Genomic DNA, 19,084 nt, shown 5'->3' with positions numbered 1-19,084 from the left:
AAAAATAAGTGTAAGCTAAAAATTATGTGATGCCCAAAGGGAACTTGTGGCAAGGTGGCATATGAGAGGTTGGGAGGGCCACCTTCGTCACTCCATAGGAAACCTTGTGCGAGGATATAAGGTGGAATGCAAAATAAGTTATTTACCAAAAGTGAGTCTCAGGTGCTTTTTAGACGAACACAAGACTCATCTCCCTTAGAACTCTAAATTCTAATTTAAACTTAATTCAAGGTATTAGGAGTCAGTTCAAGAAAGAAAATTAGCTCCCAAAATGACCCCCTTTGAGTTGTGGCCGAGAGTAGTGTCAAGGCATAGTGCAGAGGCACCAACGTAGAATAGTAATGTGCTTAGACTAGAATCAACGTGCAATGCAACCTTGAATTGCGACACATCACAAGGGTGTGGCATGACTTTAGGCCGCAACTCAACAATGTCTAAAACTTGGTTCTAGAATAGAATTGTTTTTTGTTATGGATGATTCAAGGATTTGAAGGGACTGTTTCAATTTGCTTTTAAGTGTATTTTCAAAGGAATAACCTTGCCTTGATGGAAATTTCAAGTTTGATTGAAAGGTCAAGTTAAGACAACGTTACAAAAACTTTGATAAAGTTTCAAACTTCTTTTGTAATATCAATTCTAAATTCAAATAACATGAAATTTGAAGTGATTCTGCTTATGAAAAAAATCTTATGTTAATGATTATATGGATCTTCAAAAATAAAATGTATTGAAAATATAATTCCAAATTATCAACTTCATGATAAGTTGATCTTCTGTAATATATATCAACCAATATTCTTTAAACTATATACATGCCTGTTTATAGAAACAACTTAAAGTAAATATTGCAATTTTTATACCACTCAAACTTTCTCTAGAATATTTAGTCATTTTTTCTTCGAAGTTCTTCTCACACACGTACATACAGTTAAGTATTTATATATGAAATTATGAAAGGTTTATTTCAGGGTCTAGATATGTTTGAATCAACAGTCGATCAAGTCTCACCTAAGAAATACTGTGATTTCGAAGAAGCATTTTGTTGCCAATCAGTCCAGCAATGTTCACTACTCAAAAACTAACTATCCAGTGCACAGGAGGTAGAGAGCAATTGATTGGGGGGGTGGTTCCTGGTGTTGCCCCGCGTTGATTGCGAAGTGGTGAGGTATGTCGGCACATTGCTGGAATGGAGGCGGCGCTGCGTTTCCCCGACAGAATGGCGACGCGTATCGTCGCCCGCGGAACGGCCCCAATGCGAGGCGTAATACTCGGAGGGAGCGGCACTGCTGCCATTCTGGACCACCTGCCAGTAACACTGATGCCCGTGGTCGCCTCATCTGGCCTCCATCGCCCGGGCATGGTCTCTGTGTGAGCCCATACCACGGACTCACGCTGCATTCCCATCTTCTAGCTTGACTCAGTTTGGGTTTGTTTCAGCGCCAATCTGACTGGTCATGTTCGGCTACGTAGAACAGTGCAACTGATGTGGTCACAGCGGCACCGCGCCGTTCTGGTACAAGATTCGTGCAGTGCATTCTTTTTGTATTGGAATCGTTCTTTCGTTCGGGACGTCGTCAAAACAACACCGATCGTTGTTCCCCAGAAGCGAAAAGAAAAAAAGACAAATAAAAGTATATTAGGCTGAAGGATGTTGAATGTGTGAGCTTACGGTGGCTATCGTGTGGTCTCCGCTATTAAGCATGTTTGTATTTCAGGTCAGTCAGAGTTGAGCAGGAATATCGCAGTCCGGTTTCTCCAGCATGTCCTTAGACAAGCCGGAGCAAGTTGTATGCAATACTGAAAAGTTTAGGTGAGGGGATAGTACACACACTGGATGCCGATTTTCTGGAAGTGTGGGTGCCATGATTCCTACGTATTCGCCCGAGATTCTTAGGTATATACGAAGTATAGGACTTATCTAACATATATCTTCAATTGACTCCGACAAGCTCTTCAACTTGTGTTGCTGTGGCCTGTCTGGATCGATCAGATCAGTGCCCTTTCACACTGGCTTTGAAATGACAATCCACCACGTTCACTTGATACTTAACCAAATCACCCTACCATTAGTACTGCTATCATTGGATGGAGGAAGATGAGGGAAATCTTCCGATGAGCATCTGTTCCCTTGCTTTCAGTTTGAGGGTTTCCTCACATTAATATGTGGCGTTTCATTGCACACTGAAAATTGATATGTTTTGAAAACTACCACAATAGAGGTTTCAAGCACCTCCTAATAGTGGGTTTCGAACATGGCACTTTTGCAAAATCAAATAACTAGGATTCAATGCCTGATATATATTTCCTAGATCACTTAAAATATCAAATCCAAAATGTCACCATTCAAACTAAATTACCTCCTAGTATGGAGTCAAAGAGAAGAGAGTTGAAGCAATGACGCAGTTTTTGATATTTGACCCACCCTCCTTTGATATTTCAATTTCAATGGGTGATTTTGAAATTGAAATATCAAATTCAAAATCACCCACCTCGTGAGATGGGTGATTTGGTGAAATATCAAGTGATATTTCAAAATATCATGGGATACTTCAAGTTTACATCATGGATAAAATATCACCCAAAAAGTCCATATTTGAAACCCCCTCATGGTTATGGATGGGACTATGTTGATAGAATTGTGGGTGATGTTATATTTGCATCCGTGTACTGGAAACTTAATATTGAAACATGACCAAATGGTTATAGTACACAAAAACATGGAATTTCAACAAAAAGAACACATGAGAAACTTTTCAGTTGAACTATCTAGGCACTGTAATTTTCTGAAGAACTCATTTGTAACTACGTTTTTTCTCTTATTTGCTGCACTCTTGCTAATCCAAAACATATATATATATATATATATATATATATATGTAACAGTGGGCATTTTTTTGGTTTGAAAGACGTCTAAGTTGATTTTACATATTATAGTCCTGTTCATTTACTGCTGCTTTTCACGACACAACGTGGTAGATAGAGAAACTCAAGAGTAAAACAGAATGAAAAGAAAAGTAAATGGAAACACGTATTGGAGATCATGAAATTATGCGACGATTCGACAGTCCTTAATAAAGTTCGCTGTGCTCCAAATCTTGCTGTTTTTTGTTTAGTTTGTTTTGGTTTTTTGGCACAAATAATAAAATTTTATTTCAGGGGGGAACCGGTACAAAGTGTTTGGCCTAGACAGGACTAAGAAATTCCAGCCAAGCAACGACTCAACAAACAAACGTAATAATACAACCCCACCTTATTGGGGATCTACTCTACCTTGGGTCCTTGGCTTGTTGGGCTGCCACCTGATCTTGCTGTTTCTTAAATACCGAGGTTAGTCAGGGCACCAATGAACATCAAGATACGGTTCTATCGTGCACTTATGTCCCTGATCTTCCCTCCGCAATTGTCGCTTGCCATGCTGGTTTCCCTGCTCAGTCCGGCACTGAGGCCAGTCATTCAGCCATCGGATTCTTGTGGCAACGTACCCTGTAACATTAGCTTCCCACTTGCAGAAGTTGGAAGTGCTCGAAATTGTAAGGAAGGCACGTGCCACTGCAGGAACTTCCACAGATCCACTTGCATAGCGATCCGTAGAGGGTCTGATTGACGTGGTGCTGACTTAGATATCGAAAGATTGTTGGGGACAGAAGAAGAATCGCTGGTCACGGAGCAGGCAGTACACGACGGTGTCTGATTCCACACTACTGGTGGTGGTGGTTGTTCATCCGGAGAGAGATCGATCTTCAGTGGAGCCACACTGTCGCCGTCACAGTAGGAATCTAGTTGTCAGTGCGGATGTGAGGTGGTTGATGTGCGTGGACATGTTTTGGCAGCAGTGGGTGGTGTGTTAGGACGGATAGAACAAGGCCTGTTGTTGTTTGGCTGCAGTACCGGGGATATGCAGTGGTTTAGACATTTCTGTGCGAGTTACATTCCTGGGGCTTGTTGTAAGTTTTGTTACAATGGAGCTGGCGGAGTTGGAGTTGGACTCCAGGAGCATGGTTTGGTCTGTGGTGCTCAAGGCTTATGTTGTGTCGCTTCTACTGCTTCTTTCAGTGCTGGTTTGGTCCGTGGGCGATGTCTGGTTGCAATACGTGCAGGATGTCTTCACGTCAGCCTGCGTTAGTATCCATTACAGCTTGTCGCGGTCGAGTTCATCGTCGTAACTGTGCTCCCTTTCTTCTCGAGTTTTTCGTAAGTTAGCCTGCATCAGTGTCAGAAAAATTGTATTCCTGGCTGTTACTGGTTTCTCTCAAGAGGAATCATGGTAGTGCACTGTTCATGCCAAGAGGTATGGCGGTGAAACATCTCCGATTCTTATGACGCTGTCACAGATCCTGTCATATAGGCGCTCTGAGAATGTGGCTTGCATTCTCTGTAGAATACTGTCTCAAGATATAGGGATATTGAGCGGGACATTGATTGAAAGTCTCAACGATCATCAAAATATGGTTGCCATGGTTCTGTCCGCAAAAAGTCTTTTGCATGCTTCTAGTAAGGACCCTGAAGGAGATGAAGGTGACTATAAGATCCTACCCATGTAAGTTTACGCCAATTTGGTATCACTTCGTTAGATTTCAGAATTTCTAATTTAGGTCTGACCATCTGCCGGAGATTGGGTGCCAGATGAGGATGCAAAGGCCTGTTCATGCGCACTCGAGACTGTTTAAACTGTTGTTAAATTTTTCAAAATATTAGCAAACCAACCCCTTTCCAACCTCATCAGATGGCTTCATTGCTGTTAAGATATTGTCTTGAAGATTGATGCTTGTTCTGGTGCAGTTTGTGTGTTCCCCTGTTCTAGTTTAAGGCTTGTAAGCCTTCAACCCTATCTGGCTTATTAATTTTACTTGATTTTATTGTCACTGACGAAGGTGTCTGCACAGAAATTATGTCCCAAAGCTAAAATTGTTTATCTACACTGTGTTCGTTGTTCATGTTTGTGTTCCTTCAGCAAGAGGACCTTGGTTCCCTCGCATAAGACAAAACTATAAACAGAATGCAGTAGCTCTTGGAGGAACGAGGAGGCTGCTACATGTAACATGTAGTGTCTGCAGAGACCTCTTCTGATGCTGTTGCAAGAGAGAAATTATTGTACAAGGACTGGGAACTTTTTGAAGAAATCAAGGTTCCTTCAAATATATTTCTGTCATGTTAACATCGTGTGTCCAAGGGAAAGACCATAGTTAAGCTTGATGGGGTTGCAATTACTGTGTGGGTGTCACCATTTTTCAAAGAGATTACAATTCGTGATTTTTGTGAATGTCACCACCATAGTTTGTACATCAATGTTCACCCTTTCTTGCTCTCTTTACAAAGACAACAATGCTCAACTTGTATAATTATATATTCCTCTATTCCTCATCTTCCTATTATGTGCACATCCAATGTTGCATTAACAATATGGAGGTATTGCTTTAGCAAATTCTTTTAGTATATTATAAATCTTTCAAATTTTATTAGTTTTATTGCATATATATATATATATATATATATTACTAGCATTTGAAATGTTTTATAAAAAAATCTATTTTTCATTATATAAATGGAAATGCTTAAAAAGCTTTTGTTGAAGACTCCTTATTTGAGGTTTAAAACAATCCTAAGGATTTAAAGAACCATTGTAGAGAGAGTTGAAAAAATAGGTTTTTGGTCCATTTCCACACCTTTTAAACTTTGGAGTGTTATGAAAGTAGAGAGAATTTGCCTTAAGAAAGCACAAGGCTTTTGGATGTCATTAATTCTTCAATCAAGTTTCAATATTAAAAAAAAAATACCAAGTTTATATATATAATTGTTCTTATAGGGGCAATTACATCAATACATAAGCTCTAAGTATCAAAGATCACCAAAAATGTGATAAAAATAATATAAAACCATATATATCCTTAAGGTGAATTTTTTCCAAATTTTAACAACTCATATCTCATGATTGGACTGTCCAAAAAAATCCAAATTTTACAAGAAGTACTAATATTCTTTTAAAAACTACCACAAAAAATTTCAACCATAAATTCATTATGAATCTTTAGATATTGCCAAAACCCTAACAATAGCTTCAAATCCTTGCTTATATACACCCATGTGCAAATTTCTTCATATCTCACAAACCAAATATTTAAATACCATAAAACTTTGATATATAACTTCTTAACCTAATAGAACACACTTTTAGAAATTTTGAGCCAAAAATTCATCCAAAAACTCAAGATATGGCTCCGACCATTACTATCAACAAAATGACTCACTTATTGCCTTTGAAATACATGTAATATCTTCAATGCTCTATAACTTCTTTATCCAAACTCCAAATGCAAAAATTCTTTTACAAAAGATGTAGATCTTAAAATCGCCCTTGTAGCTATACCTTTGGTTCTCCAAAATCTATCATAAAACTTCTTTTATCTTCAAATTAGCAACAATATAACTTAAAAAGATACTTTAACTTCAAATGGCTATAACTTCATCACCCTAATTCCAAATCTTCTAAAATTTGTACAAAAATTTTAGCCTAAATCCTAAACCTTACAACCTTTTATTTTGATTCTCAAAATTCCCTTCTAAAGTTGCCAAAATCCTTGTTGTGGTCGTAGAGAGCCTACTAAATACCTATTGGGCATGGCCTTTGATTAATAGGGATGAAGATCTTTACCTTTTGTCTTCATCCATCCATACCTTTCTTTCATCCTTCCAAATAAGTTCCTTAGAGGCTTGGATCTTCATCTTTGAGCTCCAATATTCTCCTTAAATTTTATATTAAATGTCTTAATCCTATATAATTTAAATACTATAATCAATATAAGTAAATTTCAAAATAAATTTTCTTAAATCAACTTTCTTTAAATTAACCTACAAACTACTAAAATTTACATTAAGACTTATAAATATATTATATTTTTTAATTAATTTTTACATATTATAAACAACTACAATACGACAGTGTTTCTAAAACTTATGAAGGATTATTAGTAAGATTACAAGAAAGAAAAACATGCAATATTTAATAATTTATGCACTTATTTTAATCTCTCGGCATTTATTATAATGCTTCTATGTCATATGAACAAGTTACAAGTAGGTTTATTCTTGGTTCTAGTTCTGTACCAAAAATCATTTAATACAAAATTAGAGATTTAAGAAACTTAACCACCTAATATCTTGGATTTAGAATAAAAAGTCATGGTTTTTTAAGGATTTTTCTTATTAAATTTAGTAGTATGGATTCTTAATTTACATTTTTTTTTTTTCATAAAAAAAAAATAGAAAGTGGTTCTAATTATCTAAAGAAATCATAACAAATAAGAGATGTGTCATTGTAGGTTAAAGGTCATTTTTCTCAATTACTCTATATTAGAGAAAAAAATATATTATTGTTTAATAAGTTGTGATGGAATTGAAAGCTTTCTAAAGATTTTTTTTATAAAGAATGAATCTACGTATAGAATACTATAAATATTTTTTGAATTAGCACACTTTGAAGTATAAACAAATCTACATTTTTTTCTTATTGTTTTTTTTGTTCTAAAAGGTTTTAGAATAAAAGCCATTTCTTATTAGATTAGATTGATATATATATATATATATATATATAATCAATCATCAACTTTAAAAGAATCAAGGCCATTAATTAAAATTAAGCTTTATGAGGTTCAAAGACTTAAGATTATAGTTTTTTATAATGTTTTATCCATAATATTTAGTTTGTATGGTATATAAACTCTTGAGTGTATAATTTTGTATTAGTTATTATCTTGTGTTTACAATGGTTGTTTATATTATGTAGTATGTGCACTATAATAAATTCCTCAAAATTCTATTAGTCTTGACATGATTCTCCTTGATATTTACTTACTTAAAGGAACTATCTCTGTACAAATTACCCATTATTCCTTCTATTGCTTCTTTGGCTAGTTTTAGCTCCATCTTGAATTTTTGTTTGTTTCTTCTTAGATTCTTCTAATATGGTACACTTTTTTAATTCTATATTTTTTATTAAGATAAAATCTACACAATATAGGTAGATTATTGTAGTCAATTAGAATTAACTTATTCTTATTTATGATTAAATTTAATACTTGCACTTCTAGCTCTTAGCCATCTCTAAAATTTAGAATCACATAGAATCTAAGTTTATGTATTTTTTGATTGTTGGAAACAATGCCAAGACCTTAATTTGAGCAGGTTTCCACTTAAGGGGTCATTTTTTGAAACTTGTCAAGTAATTTTGTAAGAGTTATTCAATTCGAGACTTTGATTGTCTCTATGCAATTCAAAATATTAAAATTCTATATAACCTAGGATAAGTTTAGGTCCCAACTTTAGAAAGTATAAAATTTTATTGAGGGTCTATAACGTAAGAATAATAAGACATTTTCAATTGTTTTAGTGGATTCTAATTGAATATAAAATTACCTTTTATCTATGTTTTTTCAATTTGAATTTACCCTCCAAGTTCTTTCTCTAGTTGTCTTATGTAAGACTCAAAATAAATAAGGAAAGGTTATCTCCCATAAAATAAGTAATAGTAACATGATTGGAAAGGTATTTGATTTTAACATGTACAAAGTTATTGTTGACTTCAATTAATCTAGGAGTGATTTTTACTTAAAAAAACTTAAATAGCTCCTTTTAAAAGTCTTAAAGAAGAATCTCTCCTTCAAATTGCTGTTTTAGTTGAAGTTTATTGGCATGTTTGTGGGTACCTAGTGTTGTGAATAGATCTTCCTCTTTTCTTGGACTTAGGTACTCAAGTAAACCATCTCCCACATCTAAGCCACTACTCCTCTCTTTGCTGTCTATGGACCCCCAAGAGTACAAGTTGTTCATTTAACTGCAATCTCACCCTAAGCCTCTCTCTCTCTCTTTTTTTTTTTTTTTTTTTTTTTTTTTCTTCTTTCTTTCTTTGATAACAACAAATCTACTTCCTTTTGAACTAGTTTCTAAACCCTTAACAATGTTAACAATATTGTCCCTACACCAATCAAAAACACCCTGCATGCTATGTTTGTGGGACAATTTTAGTGTCAAACACGACCCAATGGGCACCTGTATCATTTGCAGCTCCACAAGTGTAGAATTATACTCTGAGCAAGGCGGAGGCATAGGCTCTGTGTCTCTTTTGCAGTCCCTAACTTCCACCAAAAAAGCCTCTCAACACTTACACGCAGATCTCATCTGTCCAACTAGGGTCTGGCGTGTGCTCTTCCTCTTATCCACAGTGCAAGCCATGTAGCCTATCGCACAAAAGTATCCAGACATTGTATTGTGTGGCAAGGATGGCTCATATATACCCATACATTGTGGTTGACCATGCAGTCTTCCATATGTGGAACTAAAAGTTTGCCAGGAGCAAGACCAGCTTTTCTGACAAGGTCATTTCGCAGACCTGAATAGTTTGGACAGTTTGAGATGGAGGTCAAGATCCTGCCCCAAGTGCTTGATTACACAGGCTTTTCTTGTACAATCTTTCCCTAGGATAGTGTGGAATTGAAGAAAGTCTCAATATGCTCTCTATTTAAGAAGTTATGTCAGCTTGATTTCGACGCGTCAGAAAGATTCGTCTCATGTTGACAAGGATCTTCTAAGGCATCCGGAACCCCACAAACCTGGAAACCTAGTCACTGTTTCAGCAAGCCCAAGGGACATCAATTACAAGCTTCTAAGGTAGATTTTACAGAAAAATAATTCTTCAACATTCTATTTGCGACGTTCATACATATAACGGGTGACTCACTTCGAAAGTAAAGGATGATTTCTGCTGCAGTTTTGCGTGTGTCGAAGCAAGATTTTACCGCCTAGAAAAAACAGGAGTATAGTCAAAGCAAAAACCATAAAGATCCAATACGAATGTTTCTGTAACAAAATTTGTGTGAGCATGACAAGATCAAGAATTCGAGGGAAACCACAGCTGAAGTGTCTTAAATGTATCACGTTTCGCTTATATGTGCCCAAATCTTTAGCACAAATACAAAGTACTCTACAATTTTAGCTTCTGCTGCTAATGTAATTTGACCGAAACTCTGCGCACTGTTGCTCCGAGCCTAAAACGTCCCATTATCCTACACATTGCTCCAATGTAATTTTAACCCCAAAGCATGCCCTCGCATCCTCCTCGGGCCCCTCATGAAACAGCCTTCTTGAAGTTGTTGCGATACGCTTTCGATGCGATAAATAACACTGGCCATAGAGCTGTCATGCTAATCTTCGTAGCTGAATTGTCAGCATACGTTGTCTTCTTAAAACCAGAGTAAAACCTAAACGCTCCCGCGGCATACACTATGAAGAGCAGAACAGGATTGAAGACCGCATTCGCCAGAGGCCCCAAAACAGGCACGCTTGAAATGACTGGCAGTCCTGCTCTAACCCCTCCGAGTCGCCTCACTACAACCCTCCCCCTGCACTCCGCTCGCTCCCGTTGTGAGCTCTTTCCGCTCAATTTCAAATCACGCTTCAACCCAGAACATGGGCGACCAAGACTCACAAACGAGCTGCGGCTAGTATAAGAATGCCCCAAATCTGGTCGATGAGAGCCAGGCAGTGCGACGGTCACTGTGCTTGGGCAACACACAGCAGCCATATCTACTTCTCGCTAAACCCGAAACAATTCCCAGAAAAGAAAAAAGAAGAAAACAATTGAAAAACGTGTAATCAAAAACAGAAATCTACAATACGTCGGACCATTTCACAACAATACTAGCCTTCGCGTCTGAATGAGACCCTGCGCGTCAAACCAGCACCTGAACCCGCTGTGCATGCAACAAAAAAGCATGCGCTATCTGCTCGACATGTGCTGGAGCTGAGAACAGGGTTTACGCTCGGCACCCACACATTCAGCCTGCACACGTCTCATCCATCGCGCATCGGATAGGCCTCCCCACCCGGCAGGCGCCGCGGACTCGCGGTGCGCAGGCGTTCGGCCGCGTCGGTCGTTACGTCACCACGTTTGGATTTGGAGTCGTTCGCGACCCTTCGACGCGCTCCCATTTCTACTATCATGAGCATTCGGTCCTTGCGCCTCTTCCAGGCGTATTGTATTGAGTTTAGAACAGCTCAAATTTAATCGAGATGCAACAATTAATGATTTTTTTTACTTAGTGTTCACGTATGTATTATTTAGAAACCTATAATGAGGTAATATGGTATTTGATGAAATAATTCCTAAGCATCTAGCAAAATTAGATAACTTTGGTTTTTAGTGTCTTAATTCTGGTTGTCTTTGTGTGTCACAAGATATTGGAAGGACTGAAACATAGAAAAGTGCTATTTATTATTATTACTATTATTTTTTATTTGTCAGTTCGAATAATCTACTTTGTACCAATAACACAGTATTTGGATCCAAAATGTTTAAAATTACCAATATGCTTTATTTTGAATTGACCTTAATCCAAAATTAATGTAAAATTAATGGTAATTTTAGATATTTTTTAAGTTTTTATTCTCTAAAGATGATAAATGAATAATATGTAACCATTGTTCCATATTTGAGTATACTTCTAAAATACGAATTTAACTTGCTCTAGTTGCTTCTAATTAATTTTGTTCCTTCAAGTGATGTAGATGTCTTTGGCACTGCATGCTTGTATGTATATATATATATATATATATATACATATATTCATTATAATTTTTATAAATTTTTTATAAAATAGGATTTTGTAAGGGACATAAAAATTAATTAAACTTGGTATATAAATTTAAAATAATATTTTCAAAAAGTCATATAATTACTTTACAATTGGAAAAAATTATATTTGATTCTACTTCTACTAAAAATATCAATCCAATATATGAGAATATAATATAAGATTGTAAATTTCTATTATTTAACTGAATAAATTAGTTAAAAATTAAAAATAATTTTTAATTTAGAAAATAAGACTTTGTAAAATTAGAAAGTAATCATAAAAATTCAATAAACCAAGAATAAGATAATATATGATATATTTTATTCTAATATTTTGCATTATGTAAATATAGAGGAAGTCTTGATTTATTTTTAAAGTATCATGATTAAATTGCAATAGTCTTGATAGAATATTCTAAACTCACATGATACTTGATTGAGATAATTTTACAGCTTTGACTGTAGATTTGGCCATAAGGATCTTAATTGTACCATATATATAATAATAATAATAATAATAAAATCTAAAAAGACCCTTCAATAATACCAATTGAGGTGTTTTAATCTTTTCTTTGCATCTGATTTTTATTTTTGTGTTTTTTAAGACAATTTGGAGTTTTCTTGGTATTCATCTTATAAAAATTTGGAATTGAATATGGAGGAAAAAAATATAAATCACAAATAGGAATTGCAACACTTTATAATAGAATTATAAAATTGCAATCAATATACTTGAGGTTTAGCATGACAAAGTGTAAAAACTTGGTTTGATCAGTATCTCTCGCCTTAAAAAGGACATTACAGGACTAATTAAGCAAATTTACAAGAATGATGATCACATAATCTTAAAAGTGTTATCAAATGTTTTTGGATCCTTCCAAAAAAGGTTTATCAATTATTTAATTTGTTTTTTGGAAAACAGTAAAGAAATATCTTGGTGCTCAAATTTGAATTGTAGATAATAATTTAAGAGTAGTATTATCTTTTTTGTGAAATCAAAGTTAAAATGACACAAAAAATGAATAAGTTGGCTAGAATTATTAATTGTTATTACCTGAAATAAGTTATAATATGCATAATTAAGTAAGCTCAAAACTGCCAACCAATATATATGCATATGTTGACATATGTAGATTGTAGAATGACACTTGTTGAGTTTTGAAGACGTTGAATATAAATATGAATAGTGTTTAAAAATAAAGATAGAAATTAAAATCATTAAACACTAACATTATAAGCATTTGAAACATAATTTTGAATTGCTACTACTTTGATGGAACTTATTGAAATAGAGCCTACACTATCTCTATTTTATCCTTTACTGTTTGAAATGTAAATAGCAATTGCAAAAATAATGAAATACAAAAAGAAAAACAAAGAATGAAGAAATAAAAAATGAGAGTCCGAAGTCTATGATTGCTGAACTCTTTGAATTTAAAACACAAAATGTACAAATCCATTTAAATTATATTTTAATCACACTTTCAAAAATGATTTTTCTTTAAAATAATTTAAAATTCTCTTATTCCCGCTCATACATTCTCGTGGAAAAGAAAAGAAAAAGATCCAATGTTGCGTTTAAAACTTCACAAGTTCTTCTTCAATTTCCTAGATTTCTTGCTGGTTCTTTAAGAGACACAGGCAGTGAAATGGCAACATCTCCAATGGAAGTTTCACATAGTACACCGAGGACATGAGGAAAACAAACTTCTTAAATAGCATGTTACACTCTCTCTCACACTCCCACACACAACTTGGTTTAATAAGTATCTCGCGTCATGGGCAAGCAGCGAACCCTAAAATTCGAAGGTTCAGCAGGTGTACCGCCGTCGCGACGCAAGCTGGGTCGTCGTCCGTGGAAGGCCCGCTCGTGGCCCGTACACGGCCCGCAATGTGCCCGCTGGCTGGCGCGAACGGGCGTCGCGACGGGTCCGCACCAGCGCCTGCTCGCACCCGCGCTGGGGGGTGTGGAACGCGCAGCGCGGAGACAGGGGCGTAAGCAGCCACCCGCGCGCGCGCGTCGGCCCGCCCGCCTCGTCACTCCCTCGCTCTCGTCGCTCCCTGCCTGCCCCCACTCGCTGGGCAGCGCCAGCGTCATCGCATCACACGAATCCTGCGGGCTACAACCGGCGCTCCACTGCCCCAGCTCCACTCATGTGACCCGTCGCATCGACCTGCCGCTTCCAGGTGACTGACTCTTTGTCGCTACGAACCGTCTGTTGTGCCGCTCCCCACCCAACCCTCCCCTGGACGCGCTGAGCCTACGCTTCTCGCCTCTCGCCACCAGTTCCGTGCTCGTCTCGCCTCGCCTCGCCTCGCCTCGCTCGCACCTGGTGGAATGGACTTGCTCATCGTTTGAGAAGCTTTTTTCTCGCGCCGGTGCCAGGGTTTAGGAGAGTTTTAAGGTTTGCCCGCTTGTGTCCCTTGTTTTGTGTTGGTGCTAGTTTGGTTGTTCATGCGAGTGGTTGGGGATGTCTTGATTTTGGTATATTTTTTTTTAAGTAACTTCGAGGCTGGTGTATGTTTGGGTTCTGTTTGGTTTGAAGTTGTAGCACTGCCGTGGTTGTATAATGCATGGGGTTATTATGCATCTTGATCTGGGGAGTTTCTAGTGTGTGTCGTGGATGCGGATGATTTTGTGCATGGTTTAAATGAAGTTTAGGCGCCTCGTGAGGCCTTTCGGTTGTTTGGTACCGCAAATCTACCTGAATTTTTTCTCAGCTTTGTGGCGTTTTTCTGAACTTTGGCTTGACCTGTATGATTTCAGAACAGAGCATTCCGGTAAAATCTCCTGAGTCTCCCCAGTACGTGCTCTTTAGCATAGCATGTGTGAATGGCTCTTACAGAAGCGTCCATCTGCTGCCATAATTACATCCCTCCCAGGTTGCAGATGGTATCGCTTTAGAAATTTTATGGTGGTTCTGAGTTTTGATGTCCTTCCGTGAACGATACGTAGTTCTGTATATTTTTGAAGTCTTTGGAGTACGTAAAATTGCGTTTCCGTGAGTCTATTTTTGCAACTCGGAATTGCGTGTAAGTCGTCCCTCTAGATTCTCATCCATCATCGCGCGTTTTTGTTTATGTTTAATTTAATTTTTTTCCTTTCTTTTCTTTTCCTTTCTTTTTGAAGCCATGGATAAGGGTTCTACACCAGCAAAGACAAAGCCCGTTCCTAAGGACTCAGATGACGAGTCAGAGACCAGCGATGAGGAAACCGAGGACGAGGAGCAGGCCGAGGGAGGGTCTGAGTACGAATCTGAGAGTGACGAAAGCACCGATACTACTAAGAAAAAGCTGACTAGTATACTACCTACTAAGCAGCAGGTACATTTCTTTTTTCTACATGATTCAGTATGATAATTCTTGTTGAACTTCTCAAGTAGTTCTCTAGTGTCATCTTCATCACAGGCACTTGGATCAGACTCTAGGGGATTTTGTAATGGTGTACCCTTGCATCTTGTGATGTGCGTATATTACTGCAATCAGTAGCACATATTTAAGCTCTTCAGTTCCGGTTTAATTGGAAATTCTGGAACAGTCGGCCATCAAAGCATCTGCTCCTGGCGCTCCCGGTAGTCCTGCGAAGAGGACACGAGAGGCCAACTGGAAGAAAGACAAGGAGGATGAGCCTCTAATTAAGAAAAAGAAGCCCGAGGTGGCAGCCTCTGCAGCGAAATCAGCATCTAAGGTATTAATTCACGACTTTGTTTTCATGATTTTGATTCTCATTTGACTGCCGTATCTCCCTAATGCTGCGTGGACTCGATTCGGGATTAGAACCGATTTTATCCCTATGAACTTGAGAGGATGTTCTAAATTCTCTTTCACTTGACATATCCTGCTTTATGTAGTATATTTCTTCCTTAACATTAACATACTGATCAATAACAAGGAGGTCCGAGTCAATACTACTGTAGGGGTCTAAGGCCTCTGCATTTACCCTATCTTACTTGTGGCAGATCTCCATTATTCCATTGATGCAATACAGTAAAGCTCTCATCGAATTGTATCGTAGATCAATGGTGATTAATCTGGACTCAGCACCTCTTTTAAAGACTACAGGCTACTCAGATCTGTTGAAAAATCTTTATTCGAAGATCTGCCATCTTGGGTAATCCTGATGGTAAAATGATCCACCAGATCTGAGTTGGGGTCTCTGAGGAGTGAGTCAAAAAGTTTTGTATAGGATTTTAGTGTGGTATTCGTGTAGTGGAATCAAAGGTTCGGTCCATGGAGATCCACCACAAGACATCTTCAATTTGGGTCGGATAGACGACGTCTTAAAAGTTCTTATTTATGGGCTGCATTTATCACTGGTGGAATCAGCTGGGACAAACTAAATATCCATTATAATCGGCTGTATCACGTAAAATCCTTGGTCCCATTTGTGCTTCGTGGATGCCCCCAGCTTTCAAAAAAAGTTGGAATCTTTTCGGGGTGTTAAAGATCTCTGTTCAGAACTTGGTCAAGTTTGTTCATTGTTTGTTTACTGTTTACTGTACTGATGTGTCGATTATTGGGATTCAATTCAGTAAGTAGATTTCCTCTTCGTTTATCTGCTGAGTGATTTTCTGATCGGATGTGCTTACCCTGAGCAGACAGTTTTATGTTCCGATATTCACATATGTTCCGATATGTTCAGAGCCCCATTGGTCTGGGATTTGCTGTGAGCGCACTAGCCTTAGTTTTTCTCACCATCCGCTGAGTTTTTCCCTCACATATTGCTGCAAATTTGTTTCCAGCCAGCAATTACTCAGACAGAGAAGAAGAAAGAAATTGCTTCTAAAACAGAAAGAGCCAAGTCTGCACCAAAAGAAAAACAGTCGAAAGAGTCTGCGGAGAACGATATGAAGAAGTCGGCGAAGAGGAAAGCTCAGAGTCCTGCCGCTAAGTCCGACAGCGCAAAGCCCACGTCGAGCAAGTCTGATGTGAGTATTATGTGAATTGCACCTGTAGTCTGGGCACTTTTTCAGAGCTCTGGTGACATTTCTCTGGATTGTTGAAGTGGGTTAAAGACAAATCTAATGAAACGCCGCTTTGGTGTTTAGACTGCTCGCACCTTAATTTTTTCAATATTTTCAATGTACGTCTGCAATTCTTGGGTCTATTCCTTGATTATGCAAGTCAATCTGCGTTTCCTTGATTGCTAATTGTATTCTCCGATCTACGGTGCTTCCCAATCGCAAACCTTGCTGTACTTCTGAGTTGTAACAGTTGGCACGACTTTTTACTTTTAGGGAGAAACACCACAGAAGACAGCTAAGCCTTCTCGACCATGGTTGCCTGAGGAGGAAACTACCCTCTCAAAGGAACTTCAATTGGATCGCGTCAATAATGTTTACGGAAATACTCTTCCAGCTGCTCGGGCAGACCCATATTGGGAGAAGCTAATGAACAAGCTTTCGTTTATGGACAAGTACGATTCTAAGGAACAACGAATCGAAAGACTTTGTGAAAAGGTTAGGCGCATGAGATTACGTTATGAAGCTCTCTCACAACGCATTCAGGCGGGTGAAACAAATGTCTGGAAGAACGAACATGAAGGGACGTTGTGGCGAATCTGGCATACCATTTGGGGCCCAAACAAGGTAGGTCTCATGTTTTTTGTGCAACTAACCCTGGTTGTGTTTGTGGAGCATGTAAACCATTGTTTGAATCATGTTTGATGCTGCTATTAGTCATCTCAGTAATAAATCTATATGTCTGGGTCTGTATCTGTTTCTCTTAGTCACTTCTTAGTTTTGGCACCTCACATACTCAATTCTTCTGTTATGTAAAATCTGCTCAGGCCACAGCGGGGATGCTGAATGGTGATGACGATGACGATGAAGAGGAAGAGGAGGATGACGAGGACGAGGAAGAAGAAGAGGAAGAGGAAATTGAGCCGACGCAGATCAAAGGACGTCAACCTACTGCAGGTAATGCCACTGCACAGAAGAAAGCTGTAAGCAAGAATAACGAAACTAGTCTCAATGGACAGCCTTCAGTGAAGGGAACTCCACCAGCAGTACCAGCAGCGCCAGTTGCGTCGGCACTTCCTGCAGATCGTGCAACAGAAGCTACCGTCGCGGCAGAAAAACAATCCTCAGCCTCAAAAGCTGTTCCAGTTAAGGAACCTGCTCCCACTGCAATGGAAGTGGATTTGAACACGTCTGGAAAAGACAATTCAAATCGAGGTGCAACGCCCAATGGTCACGTAGTAACTCCTCCGGCTGAGCAATCAGCTAAAGTAGTCCTTAGTGATGAGTTACGGGCGGAGAATCTTGCATTCTTACGAGATATGAGGAGCACCTGCATAAAGATGGTCGAGGAAGCCAGGACTCAAAGCTTAGTCATATCTGAGAAGATGCTAGTAGAAACTCGTGCCAAGACTACTCAAATAGTTGAGGAGGCTAGGGAGAAGAGTTCCCAGATTATGGAAGAATTGCGCTTGGTTGCGGAGAGACTTGGAGCAGTTGCTGGACAGGGTGGACGGATGAAAGGTTCAGGAATGGGAAGCTGGACTGACTTTCCTGAGACCTCGTTTCCAGGTATTATGATGGTTTTTCTTTTAGGTCTTCGTTCAATATTGATTGTTTGACACTAGATTTGTAAAAGGCATTTGAAGTGATGTTTTGTTGCTGGTTGTCTGCACAAGGTAACATCATTTCAGGACTTTCACTCCTGCTTGATTAGTGGCAGATAAGTATTCTTAATGACGTTGCGTGTGTGAACAGCCCGGAATCTTCTTTGGTTACCTTTGGGAGAGCAGAATCCACTGGAGGACAAGTGGCATGAACAAAGCGAAGCTGAACAAGTCCTGCTTCTGAAGAGGTTGCAGCTTGTACAAGAACAGGCACGAATTCAGCAAGAAAGCATCCGGTTAAAGATTAGTCTACAAACTCAACAGAGCAAAGAAAAGTAGCTTTTTCTTTTATTGCTTTTTTTCATTTGAGATCCAAATGTACGGCTCCATCCCTTGGTTCATCGAAGCGAGCCTTATTAAATTTGGATCTATATATCCTGCATATTTTTCTGGTTTGTGTGATACTAAGAGCAAAAAGCAGCAGGCTTATAATTATTTTTAACGCCTCAGCTCTGATCTCCAAAAATGGGGCATTGTCGATGCTTTCTGTTGTTATTAACGAGTTGCAGCTTTGATATTTGACCACTAATGTGCCTCAGCGGGCCTCATTACGTTGGTCACCATCAAGATGACTTGGTTTTGTTTTGTGGTGTTAGTTTGACAGTGTCTCTGCTTTCTTTACAGATTTTCGCCCTTGCTATGAACATGTTTCCCGTGAGTCATCCACTTTGTTGTAAATTTGGGATAATATCTCAAGGTTGTTTCTCGCCTTGGTTCCGCACTACAATTCAGGGTGGAAATACCATGCCTCACTTCATGGCGCTCATAATTCTCTTTCGTTCTCTAAAGCAATAATCTTTTTTGATCTAATTCCTCGTCAATAGTATGTTCTACTT

General features: G+C 38.3%; 1 protein-coding gene and 2 long non-coding RNA genes across 4 annotated transcripts; 2 read left to right on the top strand and 1 right to left on the bottom strand.

Moving 5' to 3' along the window:
- Positions 1–3,899: 3,899 nt before the first annotated feature.
- On the top strand, positions 3,900–5,339 carry LOC112280535 (uncharacterized). The gene is made up of 2 exons (XR_002969348.3): positions 3,900–4,537; positions 4,952–5,339. It is a non-coding gene; the product is annotated as an uncharacterized LOC112280535 (long non-coding RNA).
- Positions 5,340–7,132: 1,793 nt separating this feature from the next.
- Positions 7,133–10,918, bottom strand: LOC141045704 (uncharacterized). Its single transcript, XR_012218067.2, has 3 exons — positions 10,823–10,918; positions 9,731–9,791; positions 7,133–9,617 (listed from the first exon to the last, which is right to left on the bottom strand). It is a non-coding gene; the product is annotated as an uncharacterized LOC141045704 (long non-coding RNA).
- A 2,420-nt stretch (positions 10,919–13,338) lies between these two features.
- LOC112278753 (uncharacterized) lies at positions 13,339–18,697 on the top strand. 2 transcript variants are annotated; one of them, XM_024512469.3, is made up of 8 exons: positions 13,339–14,028; positions 14,754–14,947; positions 15,162–15,311; positions 15,583–15,645; positions 16,366–16,551; positions 16,861–17,211; positions 17,412–18,153; positions 18,340–18,697. In XM_024512469.3, exons 2-8 carry the CDS (start codon positions 14,756–14,758, stop codon positions 18,525–18,527), a joined length of 1,872 nt encoding a protein of 623 aa, XP_024368237.1. In that variant the 5' UTR covers positions 13,339–14,028; positions 14,754–14,755; the 3' UTR covers positions 18,528–18,697. The 2 variants fall into 2 exon arrangements, with proteins under 2 accessions (XP_024368237.1, XP_024368247.1); XM_024512479.2 differs by lacking the exon at positions 15,583–15,645.
- Positions 18,698–19,084: the final 387 nt, after the last annotated feature.

The sequence above is a fragment of the Physcomitrium patens genome, chromosome 1 (genome assembly GCF_059467195.1).
Source record: "Physcomitrium patens ecotype Gransden chromosome 1, ASM5946719v1, whole genome shotgun sequence".
Classification (NCBI taxonomy): Eukaryota; Viridiplantae; Streptophyta; class Bryopsida; order Funariales; family Funariaceae; genus Physcomitrium; species Physcomitrium patens.
The sequence above is the reverse complement of the archived record's forward strand: the minus strand, read 5'-3'. Positions and strand labels throughout refer to the sequence as shown.

Bases quoted from the DNA above. Each gene is read 5' to 3' on its own strand.
- LOC112278753 (XM_024512469.3), top strand. From the start codon at position 14,756: ATGGATAAGGGTTCTACACCAGCAAAGACAAAGCCCGTTCCTAAGGAC. The intron at 15,646-16,365 runs GTGATTAATCTG...ATTTGTTTCCAG, and splicing joins AATTGTATCGTAGATCAATG to CCAGCAATTACTCAGACAGA. The intron at 16,552-16,860 runs GTGAGTATTATG...TTTTACTTTTAG, and splicing joins CCACGTCGAGCAAGTCTGAT to GGAGAAACACCACAGAAGAC.